Consider the following 14,989-nt stretch of genomic DNA (forward strand, 5'->3'; position numbering starts at 1 on the left):
AGAGAGAGAGGGAAGAAGCAAAAAGAGAGAACAAAGCAAAAAGAGAGGTAAAGAGAAAGAGGGAAGAAGCAAAAAGAGAGGTAAAGAGAAAGAGGGAAGAAGCAAAAAGCGAGAGAGAACAAAGCAAAAAGAGGGGAAAAGAAAGAGGGAAAAAGCAAAAAGAGAGGAAAAGAGAGAGAGGGAAGAAGCAAAAAGAGTGAGAACAAAGCAAAAAGAGAGGTAAAGAGATAGAGGGAAGAAGCAAAAAGAGGGGAAAAGAGAAAGAGGGAAGAAGCTAAAAGAGAGAGAGAACAAAGCAAAAAGAGGGGTAAAGAGAAAGAGGGAAGAAGCAAAAAGAGGGGAAAAGAGAGAGAGAACAAAGCAAAAAGAGGGGAAAAGAGAGAGGGAAGAAGCAAAAAGAGGTTGAAAAGAGAGAGAGGGAAGAAGCAAAAAGAGAGAGAACAAAGCAAAAAGAGAGGTAAAGAGAAAGAGGGAAGAAGCAAAAAGAGAGGTAAAGAGAAAGAGGGAAGAAGCAAAAAGAGGGGTAAAGAGAAAGAGGGAAGAAGCAAAAAGCGAGAGAGAACAAAGCAAAAAGAGGGGAAAAGAGAGAGAGGGAAGAAACAAAAAGAGAGAGAACAAAGCAAAAAGAGGGGAAAAGAGAGAGAGGGAAGAAGCAAAAAGAGGGGAAAAGAGAGAGAGAACAAAGCAAAAAGAGAGGAAAAGAGAAAGAGGGAAGAAGCTAAAAGAGAGAGAGAACAAAGCAAAAAGAGGGGTAAAGAGAAAGAGGGAAGAAGCAAAAAGAGAGAGAGAACAAAGCAAAAAGAGGGGAAAAGAAAGAGGGAAAAAGCAAAAAGAGGGGAAAAGAGAGAGAGGGAAGAAGCAAAAAGAGAGAGGGAAGAAGCAAAAAGAGAGAGGGAAGAAGCAAAAAGAGGGGAAAAGAGAGAGGGAAGAAGCAAAACGAGAGAGAGAACAAAGCAAAAAGAGGGGTAAAGAGAAAGAGGGAAGAAGCAAAAAGAGGGGAAAAGAGAGAGAGGGAAGAAGCAAAAAGAGAGAGAGAACAAAGCAAAAGGAGGGGTAAAGAGAAAGAGGGAAGAAGCAAAAAGAGGGCAAAAGACAAACGAGAGAGGGGACCAAGCAAAAAGAGGGGAAAAGAGAAAGAGGGAAGAAGCAAAAGGAGGGGAAAAGACAAACGAGAGAGGGGACAAAGCAAAAAGAGGGGTAAAGAGAATGAGGGAAGAAGCAAAAAGAGGGGAAAAGAGAAAGAGGGAAGAAGCAAAAAGAGGGGAAAAGAGAGAGAGGGCAGAAGCTAAAAGAGAGAGAGAACAAAGCAAAAAGAGGGGTAAAGAGAAAGAGGGAAGAATTAAAAAGAGGGGAAAAGAGAGAGAGGGAAGAAGCAAAAAGAGGGGAAAAGAGAGAGCGGGAAGAAGCAAAAAGAGGGGAAAAGAGAGAGAGGGAAGAAGCAAAAAGAGAGAGAGAACAAAGCAAAAAGAGGGGTAAAGAGAAAGAGGGAAGAAGCGAAAAGAGGGGAAAAGAGAGAGAGAACAAAGCAAAAAGAGGGGAAAAGAAAAAGAGGGAAGAAGCAAAAAGAGGGGAAAAGACAAATGAGAGAGGGAACAAAGCAAAAAGAGGGGAAAAGAAAAAGAGGGAAGAAGCAAAAAGAGGGGAAAAGACAAATGAGAGAGGGAACAAAGCAAAAAGAGGGGTAAAGAGAAAGAGGGAAGAAGCAAAAAGAGGGGAAAAGAGAGAGAGGGAAGAAGCAAAAAGAGGGGAAAAGAGAGAGAGGGAAGAAGCAAAAAGAGAGAGAGAACAAAGCAAAAAGAGGGGTAAAGAGAAAGAGGGAAGAAGCGAAAAGAGGGGAAAAGAGAGAGAGAACAAAGCAAAAAGAGGGGAAAAGAAAAAGAGGGAAGAAGCAAAAAGAGGGGAAAAGACAAATGAGAGAGGGAACAAAGCAAAAAGAGGGGTAAAGAGAAAGAGGGAAGAAGCAAAAAGAGGGGAAAAGAGAGAGAGAACAAAGCAAAAAGAGGGGTAAAGAGAAAGAGGGAAGAAGCAAAAAGAGGGGAAAAGAGAGAGAGAACAAAGCAAAAAGAGGGGAAAAGAGAGAGAGGGAAGAAGCAAAAAGAGGGGAAAAGACAAATGAGAGAGGGAACAAAGCAAAAATAGGGGTAAAGAGAAAGAGGGAAGAAGCAAAAAGAGGGGAAAATAGAGAGAGGGAAGAAGCAAAAAGAGGGGAAAAGAGAGAGAGGGAACAAAGCAAAAAGAGGGGAAAAGAAAAAGAGGGAAGAAGCAAAAAGAGGGGAAAAGACAAATGAGAGAGGGAACAAAGCAAAAAGAGGGGTAAAGAGAAAGAGGGAAGAAGCAAAAAGAGGGGAAAAGAGAGAGAGGGAAGAAGCAAAAAGAGGGGAAAAGAGAGAGAGGGAAGAAGCAAAAAGAGGGGAAAAGACAAATGAGAGAGGGAACAAAGCAAAAAGAGGGGAAAAGAAAAAGTGGGAAGAAGCAAAAAGAGGGGAAAAGACAAATGAGAGAGGGAACAAAGCAAAAAGAGGGGTAAAGAGAAAGAGGGAAGAAGCAAAAAGAGGGGAAAAGAGAGAGAGGGAAGAAGCAAAAAGAGGGGAAAAGAGAGAGAGGGAAGAAGCAAAAAGAGGGGAAAAGAGAGAGAGGGAAGAAGCTAAAAGAGAGAGAGGACAAAGCAAAAAGAGGGGAAAAGAGAGAGAGGGAACAAAGCAAAAAGAGGGGAAAAGAAAAAGAGGGAAGAAGCAAAAAGAGGGGAAAAGACAAATGAGAGAGGGAACAAAGCAAAAAGAGGGGTAAAGAGAAAGAGGGAAGAAGCAAAAAGAGGGGAAAAGAGAGAGAGGGAAGAAGCAAAAAGAGGGGAAAAGAGAGAGAGGGAAGAAGCAAAAAGAGGGGAAAAGACAAATGAGAGAGGGAACAAAGCAAAAAGAGGGGAAAAGAAAAAGAGGGAAGAAGCAAAAAGAGGGGAAAAGACAAATGAGAGAGGGAACAAAGCAAAAAGAGGGGTAAAGAGAAAGAGGGAAGAAGCAAAAAGAGGGGAAAAGAGAGAGAGGGAAGAAGCAAAAAGAGGGGAAAAGAGAGAGAGGGAAGAAGCAAAAAGAGGGGAAAAGAGAGAGAGGGAAGAAGCTAAAAGAGAGAGAGGACAAAGCAAAAAGAGGGGAAAAGAGAAAGAGGGAAGAAGCAAAAAGAGGGGAAAAGAGAGAGAGGGAAGAAGCAAAAAGAGGGGAAAAGAGAGAAAGGGGAGAAGCAAAAAGAGGGGAAAAGAGAGAGAGAACAAAGCAAAAAGAGGGGTAAAGAGAAAGAGGGAAGAAGCAAAAAGAGGGGAAAAGAGAGAGAGGGAAGAAGCAAAAAGAGGGGAAAAGAGAGAGAGGGAAGAAGCAAAAAGAGAGAGAACAAAGCAAAAAAAGGGGAAAAGAGAGAGGGAAGAAGCAAAAAGAGGGGAAAAGAGAGAGAGGAAAGAAGCAAAAAGAGAGAGAGAACAAAGCAAAAACAGGGGAAAAGAGAGAGGGAAGAAGCAAAAAGAGGGGAAAGGAGAGAGAGGGAAGAAACAAAAAGAGAGAGAGAACAAAGCAAAAAGAGGGGTAAAGAGAGAGGGAAGAAGCAAAAAGAGGGGAAAAGAGTGAGGGAATAAGCAAAAAGAGAGGAAAAGAGAGAGAGGGAAGAAGCAAAAAGAGAGAGAACAAAGCAAAGAGAGGGGAAAAGAGAGAGAGAGGGAAGAAGCAAAAAGAGAGAGAGAACAAAGCAAAAAGAGGGGAAAAGAGAGAGGACTGAGTAGAAAATAAGAAGTGCCCAAGGCTTAATCACAGTTTGTTCCCTCTACCTCTGAAAGATGCCATTTTAAAGGGGTCATGTCTGTTGATGTCTGGGTTGGGTTTTGTCATTCCTCTCTGTGGCTAAAGTGAAGTACCATGTTTAGGTGTTAGCCCTCAAGGTTGTTAGCCTCCTAGCCTTCTAGCAGCACAGCACAGCTTGCTCTCATTCAGGAGAATAGAAGACGCTACTGTTAAGGGAATGGAAAGAGGCTGCTGGTAAAGTGGATTCCTTGGCTGGTCATTCTTCTCTGTGGCTAAAGTGAGGTATCATGTTTAGGTGTTAGCCCTCGGGGCTGCTAGCTAACCTGCTAGCTATACCACAGCACAGCTTGCTCTCATTCAGGAGAATAGAAGACGCTACTGTTAAAAAATGTATGCCTTGCCGTGGCTGCTTGTATTCCAGTGTGGCCCTCGGTTCGGCAGGCTAAAAAGTGTGATGAGATGTGATAGATGAGTGCTGGTGGGTGTCCAGACTGGCCATATTGGAGAGACGCAGCTGGCCCGCTGCCACCCTCTCTCCCTGGCTCTGCCCCTCCAGCTGTGCCCCCACTAGCTAGCTAGAACCCTCGGGCGCTACAGACCACACACACACACATTAGTGTACACTTACACACTCACTGGTGTACACATACACACATTGGTATTCAGAAACACATACAGGCAATAAAAGGCCACTAAAATGTGAAGTTTTGTCACACAACACAATGCCACCGATGTGTCAAGTTTTAAGGGAGCCTGCTGACTGAGGGAGCAATTGACATGCTGAATGCAGGGATGTCCACCAGAGCTGTTGCCAGATAATTGAATTTTCATTTCTCTACCATAAGCCACCTCCAACATCGTTTTAGAGAATTTGGCAGTACGTCCAACCGGCCTCACAACCGCAGACCACATGTATGGCGTTGTGTGGACGAGCATACCCCTACCTTTTTTAAAGGTATCTGTGACCAACAGATGTGTATCTGTATTCCCAGGCATGTGAAATCTATAGATGATTTAAAGCATAACTGATACATCATTTCTAACACTCTTCCTCGTTCTCTCTGTTTACTGTGGATCTGTCTTTGTGTATGGTTCTGAAACCAAGTGGCCCGATGTTGGGACAGCAAAGCTCTCTGAATCTAAATGTGAATCTCTCTCTCGCTCCACAGCAACAGGAGCAGGACCCCACCAACCTGTACATCTCCAACCTGCCTGTATCCATGGATGAGCAGGAGCTGGAGAACATGCTGAAGCCGTTCGGTCACGTCATCTCCACGCGCATCCTGAGAGACGCCAACGGGGTCAGCAGAGGGGTCGGCTTCGCCAGGTATGTTTGCTGGCACTGGTGTAAAGTACTTAAGTAAAAATACTTTAAAGTACTACTTAAGTCGTATTTTGGGGGTATCTGTACTCTACTTTTGATATTTTTTTTACTGTTTTTTACTTCACTACATTCCTTAAGAAAATATTGTACTTTTTACTCCATACATTTTCCTTGACACCCAAAAGTACTCATTACATTTTGAATGCTTATCAGGACAGGAAAATAGTCAAATTCACACACAGAACATCCCTGGTCTTCCCTACTGCCTCTGATCTGGCGGACTCACTAAACACACATGCTTCGTTTGTATATGATGTCTGAGTGTTGGAGCCCCTGGCTTTCCGTAAAGAAATTTAAAAAACAACGAAATGGTGCCATCTGGTTCGCTTAATATAAGGAATTTGAAATTATTTATACTTTTACTCAAGTAGAATTTTACTGGGTGACTTATATTTTTCTTGAGTCGTTTTTCTATTAAGGTATCTTTACTTTTACTCAAGTATGATAGTTGGGTACTTTTCCACCACTGCTTGCTGGAACACACACACTCACGCCAAAGACAGATTCTGTATTGCCTGAAGAGTGTGTATGTGTGTGTTTGGGGTGAGGGGTGCATGTGTGTGAAGGGGAAGTGCGTGTATGTGTGCGTGTGTGGGGCGGGGCGGGGGGGAGTGTGTGTTTCGGGGGAGGGGGGGGTTCCGTGAGATATTGACACTTGTGTCTGCATAGCATTATGCTACTTGTCTAGGCTCTATTTTCCTCCTGTAAAATGAGACTTTACCCTCCTATCCCTTCAAAGTCACGTACGTCCTCCTCATTCTCCACACTGCTCTCATTTCTCTCCCCACAACACAACACTCCCGGCTTGTTTACCCAGAGGAAGGTGTTCATGAGAACAACAACACCATCTTGCAGAGATTTCTCTTAATCAGCCCGTGCTGCAGTCCCCTCCTATTCCCCACTCTATTACAGTGGGTTACAGAAGGATTGACAGGCAGACTCCTGCAGATCAATACACACACACACACACACACACCAACACAACAGCTCAGCGCAGGCTAACACACTCCACCTGTTCAAGTAGGGCTGAGTGGGGAAGTAATATGATGGGGAAAGAGAGGAGTGGAAGGGAGAGGCAAAAACAGAGAGATGCTTAGGGAGACTGTTGAGGAAAGAAGAACAGGGAGATGCTTAGGGAGACTGTTGAGGAAAGAAGAACAGGGAGATGCTTAGGGAGACTGTTGAGGAAAGAAGAACAGAGAGATGCTTAGGGAGACTGTTGAGGAAAGAAGAACAGGGAGATGCTTAGGGAGACTGTTGAGGAAAGAAGAACAGGGAGATGCTTAGGGAGACTGTTGAGGAAATAAGAACAGAGAGATGCTTAGGGAGACTGTTGAGGAAAGAAGAACAGGGAGATGCTTAGGGAGACTGTTGAGGAAAGAAGAACAGAGAGATGCTTAGGGAGACTGTTGAGGAAAGAAGAACAGAGAGATGCTTAGGGAGACTGTTGAGGAAAAAAGAACAGAGAGATGCTTAGGGAGACTGTTGAGGAAAGAAGAACAGAGAGATGCTTAGGGAGACTGTTGAGGAAAGAAGAACAGAGAGATGCTTAGGGAGACTGTTGAGGAAAGAAGAACAGAGAGATGCTTAGGGAGACTGTTGAGGAAAGAAGAACAGAGAGATGCTTAGGGAGACTGTTGAGGAAAGAAGAACAGGGAGATGCTTAGGGAGACTGTTGAGGAAAGAAGAACAGGGAGATGCTTAGGGAGACTGTTGAGGAAATAAGAACAGAGAGATGCTTAGGGAGACAGTTGAGGAAAGAAGAACAGAGAGATGCTTAGGGAGACTGTTGAGGAAAGAAGAACAGGGAGATGCTTAGGGAGACTGTTGAGGAAAGAAGAACAGAGAGATGCTTAGGGAGACTGTTGAGGAAAGAAGAACAGAGAGATGCTTAGGGAGACTGTTGAGGAAAGAAGAACAGAGAGATGCTTAGGGAGACTGTTGAGGAAAGAAGAACAGGGAGATGCTTAGGGAGACTGTTGAGGAAAGAAGAACAGAGAGATGCTTAGGGAGACTGTTGAGGAAAGAAGAACAGAGAGATGCTTAGGGAGACTGTTGAGGAAAGAAGAACAGGGAGATGCTTAGGGAGACTGTTGAGGAAAGAAGAACAGGGAGATGCTTAGGGAGACTGTTGAGGAAAGAAGAACAGGGAGATGCTTAGGGAGACTGTTGAGGAAAGAAGAACAGAGAGATGCTTAGGGAGACTGTTGAGGAAAGAAGAACAGAGAGATGCTTAGGGAGACTGTTGAGGAAAGAAGAACAGAGAGATTGGGGGGAGAAAGTCCATAGAGCGGGAGAGCAGAAAGAGGGATGGGGGTGAAGAAATAGGGAGTGAGCAAGAGAGATGGAAAGGCAGAAGGAGAGAGCGAGAGAGACAAGATGGTAGCCTATTCCCTATATAGTGCATATATTCCCTGGTCTCTGCTCAAAAGAAATTCACTACATAGGGAATAAGGTACCGTCCATTTGAGGTTTAAACAATCAGTTGTTAGAGAAAGAGGGCCCCAGCCTCTAGTCCACAGATGTTGAGGGACAGAGGGGCATTAGAGAGAGTAAACCTTGCTAAGTGTTTCTGCACTCCTCCATCACTGTTATCAGAGCCCATTACTGGGGGCCTCACAGCTAATCACTGTGGACGTGATCACCTGATGTCATTAACCATCAGGCCTCCCTGCCTCACAGAGAGCAGAGAGGAGGCAGAGCAGCCAGGGTGGTTGACAGGGGTCCGTCAGACCTGAGAGAGCAGGAGGGAGGGGTGAGGGAGATGGGAGGGTGGAACCGAAGGAGAGAGAGAGAGAGAGAGAGAACAGGTTGTAACAGAGTGAGAGAGTGAGTCTGTATATAGACATAATGTGGCACTTGAAATGTATTTATTATTTTGGAACTTTTGTAAGTGTAATGTTTACTGTACATTTTTTATTGTTTATTTCACTTTAGTTTATTATCTATTTCACTTGATTTGGCAATGTTAACATATGTTTTCCCTGTCAATAAAGCCCCTTAAATTGAATTGAGAGAGAGAGAAAGAGAGAGAATTGAAATGTAATTGAGAGAGAGGTAACGACTAGTTCTAGAGGTAAAGACTAGTTCTGATCCAACTACTCACAGGAGATACATTTGACCAGTTAGAAATCAACCCCTAGTTCCACTCATGACAGAAGTTCATTATTGCATATGGTTTGTACGAAGTGCTTTGGTAGGGCGAAGGGTTTATTTAGAATTAGGCAGAACAGAGAGGTTACCTCTGCTCTATACAGACACTCCTCTGGGACCTCTCTCCCGTTGGGAATAGCAGGAGGGAAGGAGGGAGCTTCTGAACTGAGAGTGCGTGTAATTGTGCCTGTGTGTGTGTGTGTGTGTGTGTGTGTGTGTGTGTGTGTGTGTGTGTGTGTGTGTGTGTGTGTGTGTGTGTGTGTGTGTGTGTGTGTGTGTGTGTGTGTGTGTGTGTGTGTGTGTGTGTGTGTGTGTGTGTGTGTGTGTGGGGCGCGTGTGCCCCATTAGATCACTGGCAGCAGCGGTGGGTGAATGTGTGCAGGGTAGGCCATTCAAGGCCACTCACTGTGAAAAGGGCTCCGTTGACTCACCCTGCCACAATGAGGCACAGAGACCTGACCCACTTACACCACAGGTCCCACTGAGAGAGAGAGAGAGAGAGAGAGAGAGAGAGAGAGAGAGAGAGAGAGAGAGAGAGAGAGAGAGAGAGAGAGAGAGAGAGAGAGAGAGAGAGAGAGAGAGAGAGAGAGAGAGAGAGAGAGAGAGAGAGAGAGAGAGAGAGAGAGAGAGAGAGAGAGAGAGAGAGAGAGAGAGATGAGACAGAAAGACAGGTGAGAAATATTGGGTAGAAAATAGGCAAGGGGGTGGGATGGATAGATGAGAGAAAGAGATGGATGAGTCATGAGAAAAAGATAGAGGATCAAGAAGAGCGGTATGGATGACAGGGGGGTGAAAGAAAAGGAAAGAGAAGGATGAAACAGAAAAAGAGATGAGCGAGAGAGTAAGACAGAGTGAAGAAGGCAGGATGATAGATAGAGGGGATGGATAATCTAGTAAGTGATACACAGAGAGACATCACAGACCCCTCACTGGTACGTACGTCTTTAGTTGATCAGTGGTCTGAGTTGGGCGGAGGAAGGGAGGGTTTAATATGATACTACTCTGTTCTCTGTAAATGAGTCACAGTCACACTGTGTGACTCCACTCCCTTTAGTAACTCCACCACACTCACTCTTCCTGTTCCATGACACGCAGACAGTCAACGCTCTCTCCAGTCTCTCATATCCTATTAGTGCTCACCCCACTCTCTTCCTCAATTAGCCCAGGAGAATTTGGATATCACTGTGACTCAAGGGTGTATATCCTCAATTAGCCTCCTCATAAAATGACTCAGCCACAATACTGTAGGCACTCGGCCAAGGAAAACAATAGGTGTTGTCATAAGGGCCTCAAATCTACATTGGGATCAACGTGGAAAATGTTCCATGCATACTCAAAGGTACTGCATGTATGAAATGTCATGCTTTTGGCATTCATCGCATGTAAGAGTTGTAATTCTGCCGAGGCACTCCAGTAGATATGAAAGGACTGTTGTATGTTTTCTATAACACGTTTTAGGTAGTCATTCATGTGTAATATAATATCCCCGCTTGAATTCATCCTTTTGTCACAGGATGGAGTCGACGGAGAAATGTGAAGTGGTGATACAGCATTTCAATGGGAAATACCTGAAAACCCCACCAGGCATTCCAGGTAAGAAGACTCCCCTCTCTGCTGAAACACCCCCCCACCCACCTTCCAAACCCTCCGTCCTGATTCAGTTATGTGCACCGTCTCAACTTCCCCCTCTTTGGGAGATTGTCAACAAACTCATTTGTGACGCATGATGTGAGCGTCGTTGCCAGCGCTCGCCTCCCGGTCAAAAAGGGCCTCCCCTGGCTGTCCGCCGACCGTTGAACTCCGGAGCTTCTAGGGCAGCCAAAGCACTCTTAATATTCACACTGCGGGCTTCTCTGCTGCTCGGAAATCTACTTAAGAGCTGCCTTTCCTGCAGCCAAACTTCCAAGGGAACCAAGAGAGAGACAGGAGAGAGAGAGAGAGAGAGAGAGAGAGAGAGAGAGAGAGAGAGAGAGAGAGAGAGAGAGAGAGAGAGAGAGAGAGAGAGAGAGAGAGAGAGAGAGAGAGAGAGAGAGAGAGAGAGAGAGAGAGAGAGAGAGAGACAGGAGAGAGAGACAGGAGAGAGAGAGACAGAGAGAGAGAGAGAGAGACGAGAGAGACGAGAGAGAGAGAGAGAGAGAGAGAGAGAGAGAGAGAGAGAGAGAGAGAGAGAGAGAGAGAGAGAGAGAGAGAGAGAGAGAGAGAGAGAGAGAGAGAGAGAGAGAGAGAGAGAGAGATGGGGGAGTTGGAGAGGCAGAGGGAATAGGAGAACAGGCTGCATCAGCAGTTTCTTAGGCCAGGTGCAGCGTTGCACTAAGACCCCTGTTCATTTCAATAGGGACCAGAGGGCAGAAGAGTTTCTGTGGAGGCCTCACGGGGCCCTCTGATGGTTTTATTGACACACTGGGATCCACAGGGACACAGCACGGACTGCCCTTAGAATATAGCCACCATAGAGACATGTTTGTCTCGCTGCATAGGCTATCCCACAAGCCATTAAAGGCAGGGGCGTATATGAGGCTGGGATGTAAATGGGAAACCTTTAACGTGTTAATATCACACTGACCTTCCCCTTTAAGTGTCACTTCCCAGGTGCTTGGGACTATTATGTTTTATAGATTCTAAGGAAAGGTGCCAACGGACAAGATTTTTCAGCGATCAGCTAGAAATGTGTCTTTCTATAGTGCCTTCAGAAAGTATTCAGACCCTTTGACTTATTCCACATTTTGTTGTGTTACAGCCTGGATTCAAAATGGATTGAATGGATTATTTTTCTACCCACAATACCCCATAATGACAAAGTGAAAATATGTATGTGAAATTCAGAAACATCTATTTTATATAAGTATTCACACCTCTTAGTCAATACATATTAGAATCACCTTTGGCAGCGATTACAGCTGTGAGTCTTTCTGGGTAAGTCTCTAAGAGCTTTGCACACCTGGATTGTACAATATTTGCACGGTATTCTTTTTAAAATGCTTCAAGCTCTGTCAAGTTGGTTGTTGATCATTGCTAGACAGACATTTTCAAGTCTTGCCATAGATTTTCAAGCTGATTTATGTCAGAACAGTAACTAGGCCACTCAGGAACATTCAGTGTCATCTTGGTAAGAAACTATATTTGGCCTTGTGTTTTAGGTTATTGTCCAGCTGAAAGATGAATTTATCAGCCAGTGTCTGTTGGAAAGCAGACTGAACCTGGTTTTCCTCTTGGATTTTGCCTGTGCTTAAGCTCTATTCCGTTACTTGTTATCTTAAAAAACGTTTCTAATCCTTGCCGATGACAATCATACACATAACATGATCCAGCCACCACCATGCTTGAAAATAATATTATTATTATTTTAAAAATGTCATGTTTGAAGATATATATAGTGGTAGTCCGTGGTGTTGAATGTGTTGTGTTGGATTTGCCCCAAACACAATGCTTTCTATTCTGCGCATAAAGTTAATTTATTTTCCACATTTTTTGCAGTTTTACTTGAGAGCCTTATTGCAAACAGGATGCATGTTTTGGGATATTTTTATTCTGTGCAGGCTTCCTTCTTTTTGCTCTGTCATTTAGGTTGGTATTGTGGAGTAACTACAATGTTGTTGATCCATCCTCAGTTTTCTCCTATCACAGCCATTAAACTCTTTAACTGTTTTAAAGTCACCATTGGCCTCATGGTGAAATCCCTGAGCGGGTTCCTTCTTTAACTCGTCTCCTCCCCTTCATCTACACTGATTGAAGTGGATTTAACAAGTGACATCAATAAGGGATCATTTCTTTCACCTGGTCAGTCTATGTCACGGAAAGAGCGGGTGTTCTTAATGTTTTGTATACTCAGTGTACCATTGGATCGTCATGCTTATGGTCTATAGCAGGGGTGTCAAACTCATTTCGCATCGTGGGCCACATACGGCCTAGGGAGATGTCAAGTGGGCCGGACCATTAAAATTATACCATACTCTGCTATAAATAACCAAAATATCAAGTCTTTCCTTCTTTCTCTTCAGTAACAGTCAATGTCTCATCAACTCCTCGAATAAATATGGCCAGTTGGGCCACGTCTGTGATGTCAGTGCTCTCGTCAATTGCCACGGAAAATGCAATAAATGACTTGACGCTCTGTTTCAATTGACTGTCTACATCTGCCGATAGTTCCGAAATCCTCTCTGCTATAGTATTCCTCGTCAGGCTAATATTGGCAAAAGCTTGTCGCTTCTCGGGACATACAAGTTCAGCCGCCTTCATCATGCATCGTTTAACAAAGTCACCGTCGGAATACGGCTTCGATGCTAATGCTATTTCGCTAGCAATTAGGTAGCTGGCTTTTACCGCTGCTTCACTGACTTCTCGGCTCTGGATGAAAGTTGACTGCTGTTTCCTCAGACCCGCCAGCAATTCGTTAATCTTATCTCTTCTCAGTTGTCCTTGCAAGCCGTCATATTTTTCGCTGTGATGAGTCTCGTAGTGGCGTCGAATATCATATTCCTTCAATACCGAAACTTGTTGCAAACACACCAAGCACAAAGGTTTTCCGTGCATCTCTGTAAATAAATAGGACGTGGTCCATTTTTCTTTGAAAATTCTACACTCCTTATCTACTTTTCTCCGTTTGGATAACGACATTTTGGCTAATGAGGGTGTAGCGGAGAGGTAGAGACCAAGGTATTAACAACGTCGTAACAAGCAGCAGATGGCGCATTGATACCGTCTGCTGTTTTCAGTCTGTCTCAGTGATGCGGCTTGTCTTCTACTCTGATGGAAAGAGTGCGCCCCTTAGCGGATAATCCATGAATTGCAGCGAATTAAAAATATTAATTCCATGTCTTTTATGCATTTTTTCCACTTTCAAATTATCCTGCGGGCCTGATCGAACCTCCTTGGGGGCCGGTTCCGGCCCGCGGGCCGTATGTTTGACACCCCTGGTCTATAGGTTAAGTAGCATCGTTTTGTGGAATTGTGTTAGGTATCAAGTATCTTTTCCAACAACTATCACACGCGCACTGTATACAAAGCCTATTTTGTTTCCCGTACCTCTTCAACTAGAGTAAAACATGTGTTTTTATAAGCCAGTCCATTGCGCAACAATTCTAAATGCAATCGCACGTTAAAACTGTTTTGGTGTACGATTAAAATGAGCTACTATTTATATTTCTCAACTGGTAATTGAAGCGTGCGTTTCTTTCAGCATTCAAGTGCAGGCAACAGGCTATCATTGTGTCGCCCACCGCTTTACAACGCGAGCTGGTTGCAAGATGCATTGTGAAAACATGCCACCGTGCTTTTACACCTGCATTGTTTGCTGTTTGGGGTTTTAGGCTGGGTTTCTGTACAGCACTTTGAGATATCAGCTGATGTACGAAGGGCTATATAAATAAATTTGATTTGATTTGCTTCATTGTTTGAAGCCGGGAAGGTTTTATTTCATATGATATGCGGCATGTCTTACCTTGCTTCAAAAGTAGCCTATATGCAAGATAAGACCATGAAAACTAGTTTTAATATATTATCATCCGCAGTGGAAATAAAAAACCACAACACTTTCCAACATTTCCGCGCAGCAAACCAGGTACTTCTTTGCGTGCTCAGGAGCGTAAGCTCCGCTCCCTACACATGATCAGGACAGAGACATATGCTCATTGCTCACATGGAGCACTCCAAACAAAATACAATGAAAACATGTTCAAATCTTGCAAATGGTGAAGTATTTTGAATGATTAGATTTATTTCTGTATAGACAGGAGTAATTATCGATTTTTTTGCAAATGTATTTGCATTTTACTTCCCTATTGGACCCGCAGCTATGCCGTTTCTCTCATTTTATATTGGTTTTCATATCAACTTTCTTTCGTTGTCTAGAAGCCAAAGGAACAATCCTAGTAATATTAGCAACCGATCCTAGTTGTTGCATATTTATATTCCCGGTCTTTCTACGTTTCTAACAGAGGTTTTCATCTCTGTCACATATGGAACCGCTATCAGATGGGTCCCGACACATTTCTCAAATGTAAATTATAAATGACAAAACTTCCGGGTCACGTTGTTCAGCGCAACACCGAATTGTCATTCATTATTTCACCATGCTCAAAGGGCTTTTCAAATGTCCAAGAGGCATTGGAAAACCTCCCTAATCAGTCTCTGTGGTTGAATCTGTGTTTGAAATGCACTGCTCTAATGAGGGACCTTACAGATAATTGTATGTGTGGGGTACAGAGATGAAGTAGTCATTCAACAAATCGTGTTATTAAACACAATGGAACTTATTATGTGACCTGTTAAGCCACGTTTTACTCCTGAATTTATTTAGGCTAGCCATAACAAAGGGGGTTGAATACTTATTGACTCGACATTTTTGCTTTTCATTTTTTATTAATTTGTAAATATTTCCGAAAACATTAGTCCACTTTGACATTATGGGGTATTGCGTGAAGGCCAGTAACAATGTTTCCATCCACAGCTTTCAAAGTCATACTGTATAAAACAAAAATCATTGACAATAGTGATGGAAACAGGTCGTTTCGGTACAATTGTATAAATAATGTATTATGCAAGAAATGGTGGGGCAAATAAACTTGGAGTCACTGGATGATATGGTGTGGTCCTCCCACTATGACTGCCGTTTATTCGGCTGCAGCTGAAGTAAGCTACGATGAACTTCACATCATAATGCTCCTTTCAGTAA

General features: G+C 43.7%; 1 protein-coding gene across 2 annotated transcripts in view; it reads left to right on the forward strand.

The window, feature by feature from the left end:
• Positions 1–14,989, forward strand: part of LOC124012853 (RNA-binding motif, single-stranded-interacting protein 3-like) — a 265,610-nt gene that overhangs the window by 152,956 nt on the left and 97,665 nt on the right. For both annotated transcript variants that reach the window (XM_046326856.1, XM_046326858.1), the window contains 2 exons: positions 4,952–5,109; positions 9,833–9,912. In XM_046326856.1, coding sequence (XP_046182812.1) covers positions 4,952–5,109; positions 9,833–9,912 — 238 coding nt within the window. The remainder of the gene's footprint in view (positions 1–4,951; positions 5,110–9,832; positions 9,913–14,989) is intronic.

Source organism: Oncorhynchus gorbuscha, linkage group LG24, assembly GCF_021184085.1.
Source record: "Oncorhynchus gorbuscha isolate QuinsamMale2020 ecotype Even-year linkage group LG24, OgorEven_v1.0, whole genome shotgun sequence".
In the NCBI taxonomy this organism is placed as follows: Eukaryota; Metazoa; Chordata; class Actinopteri; order Salmoniformes; family Salmonidae; genus Oncorhynchus; species Oncorhynchus gorbuscha.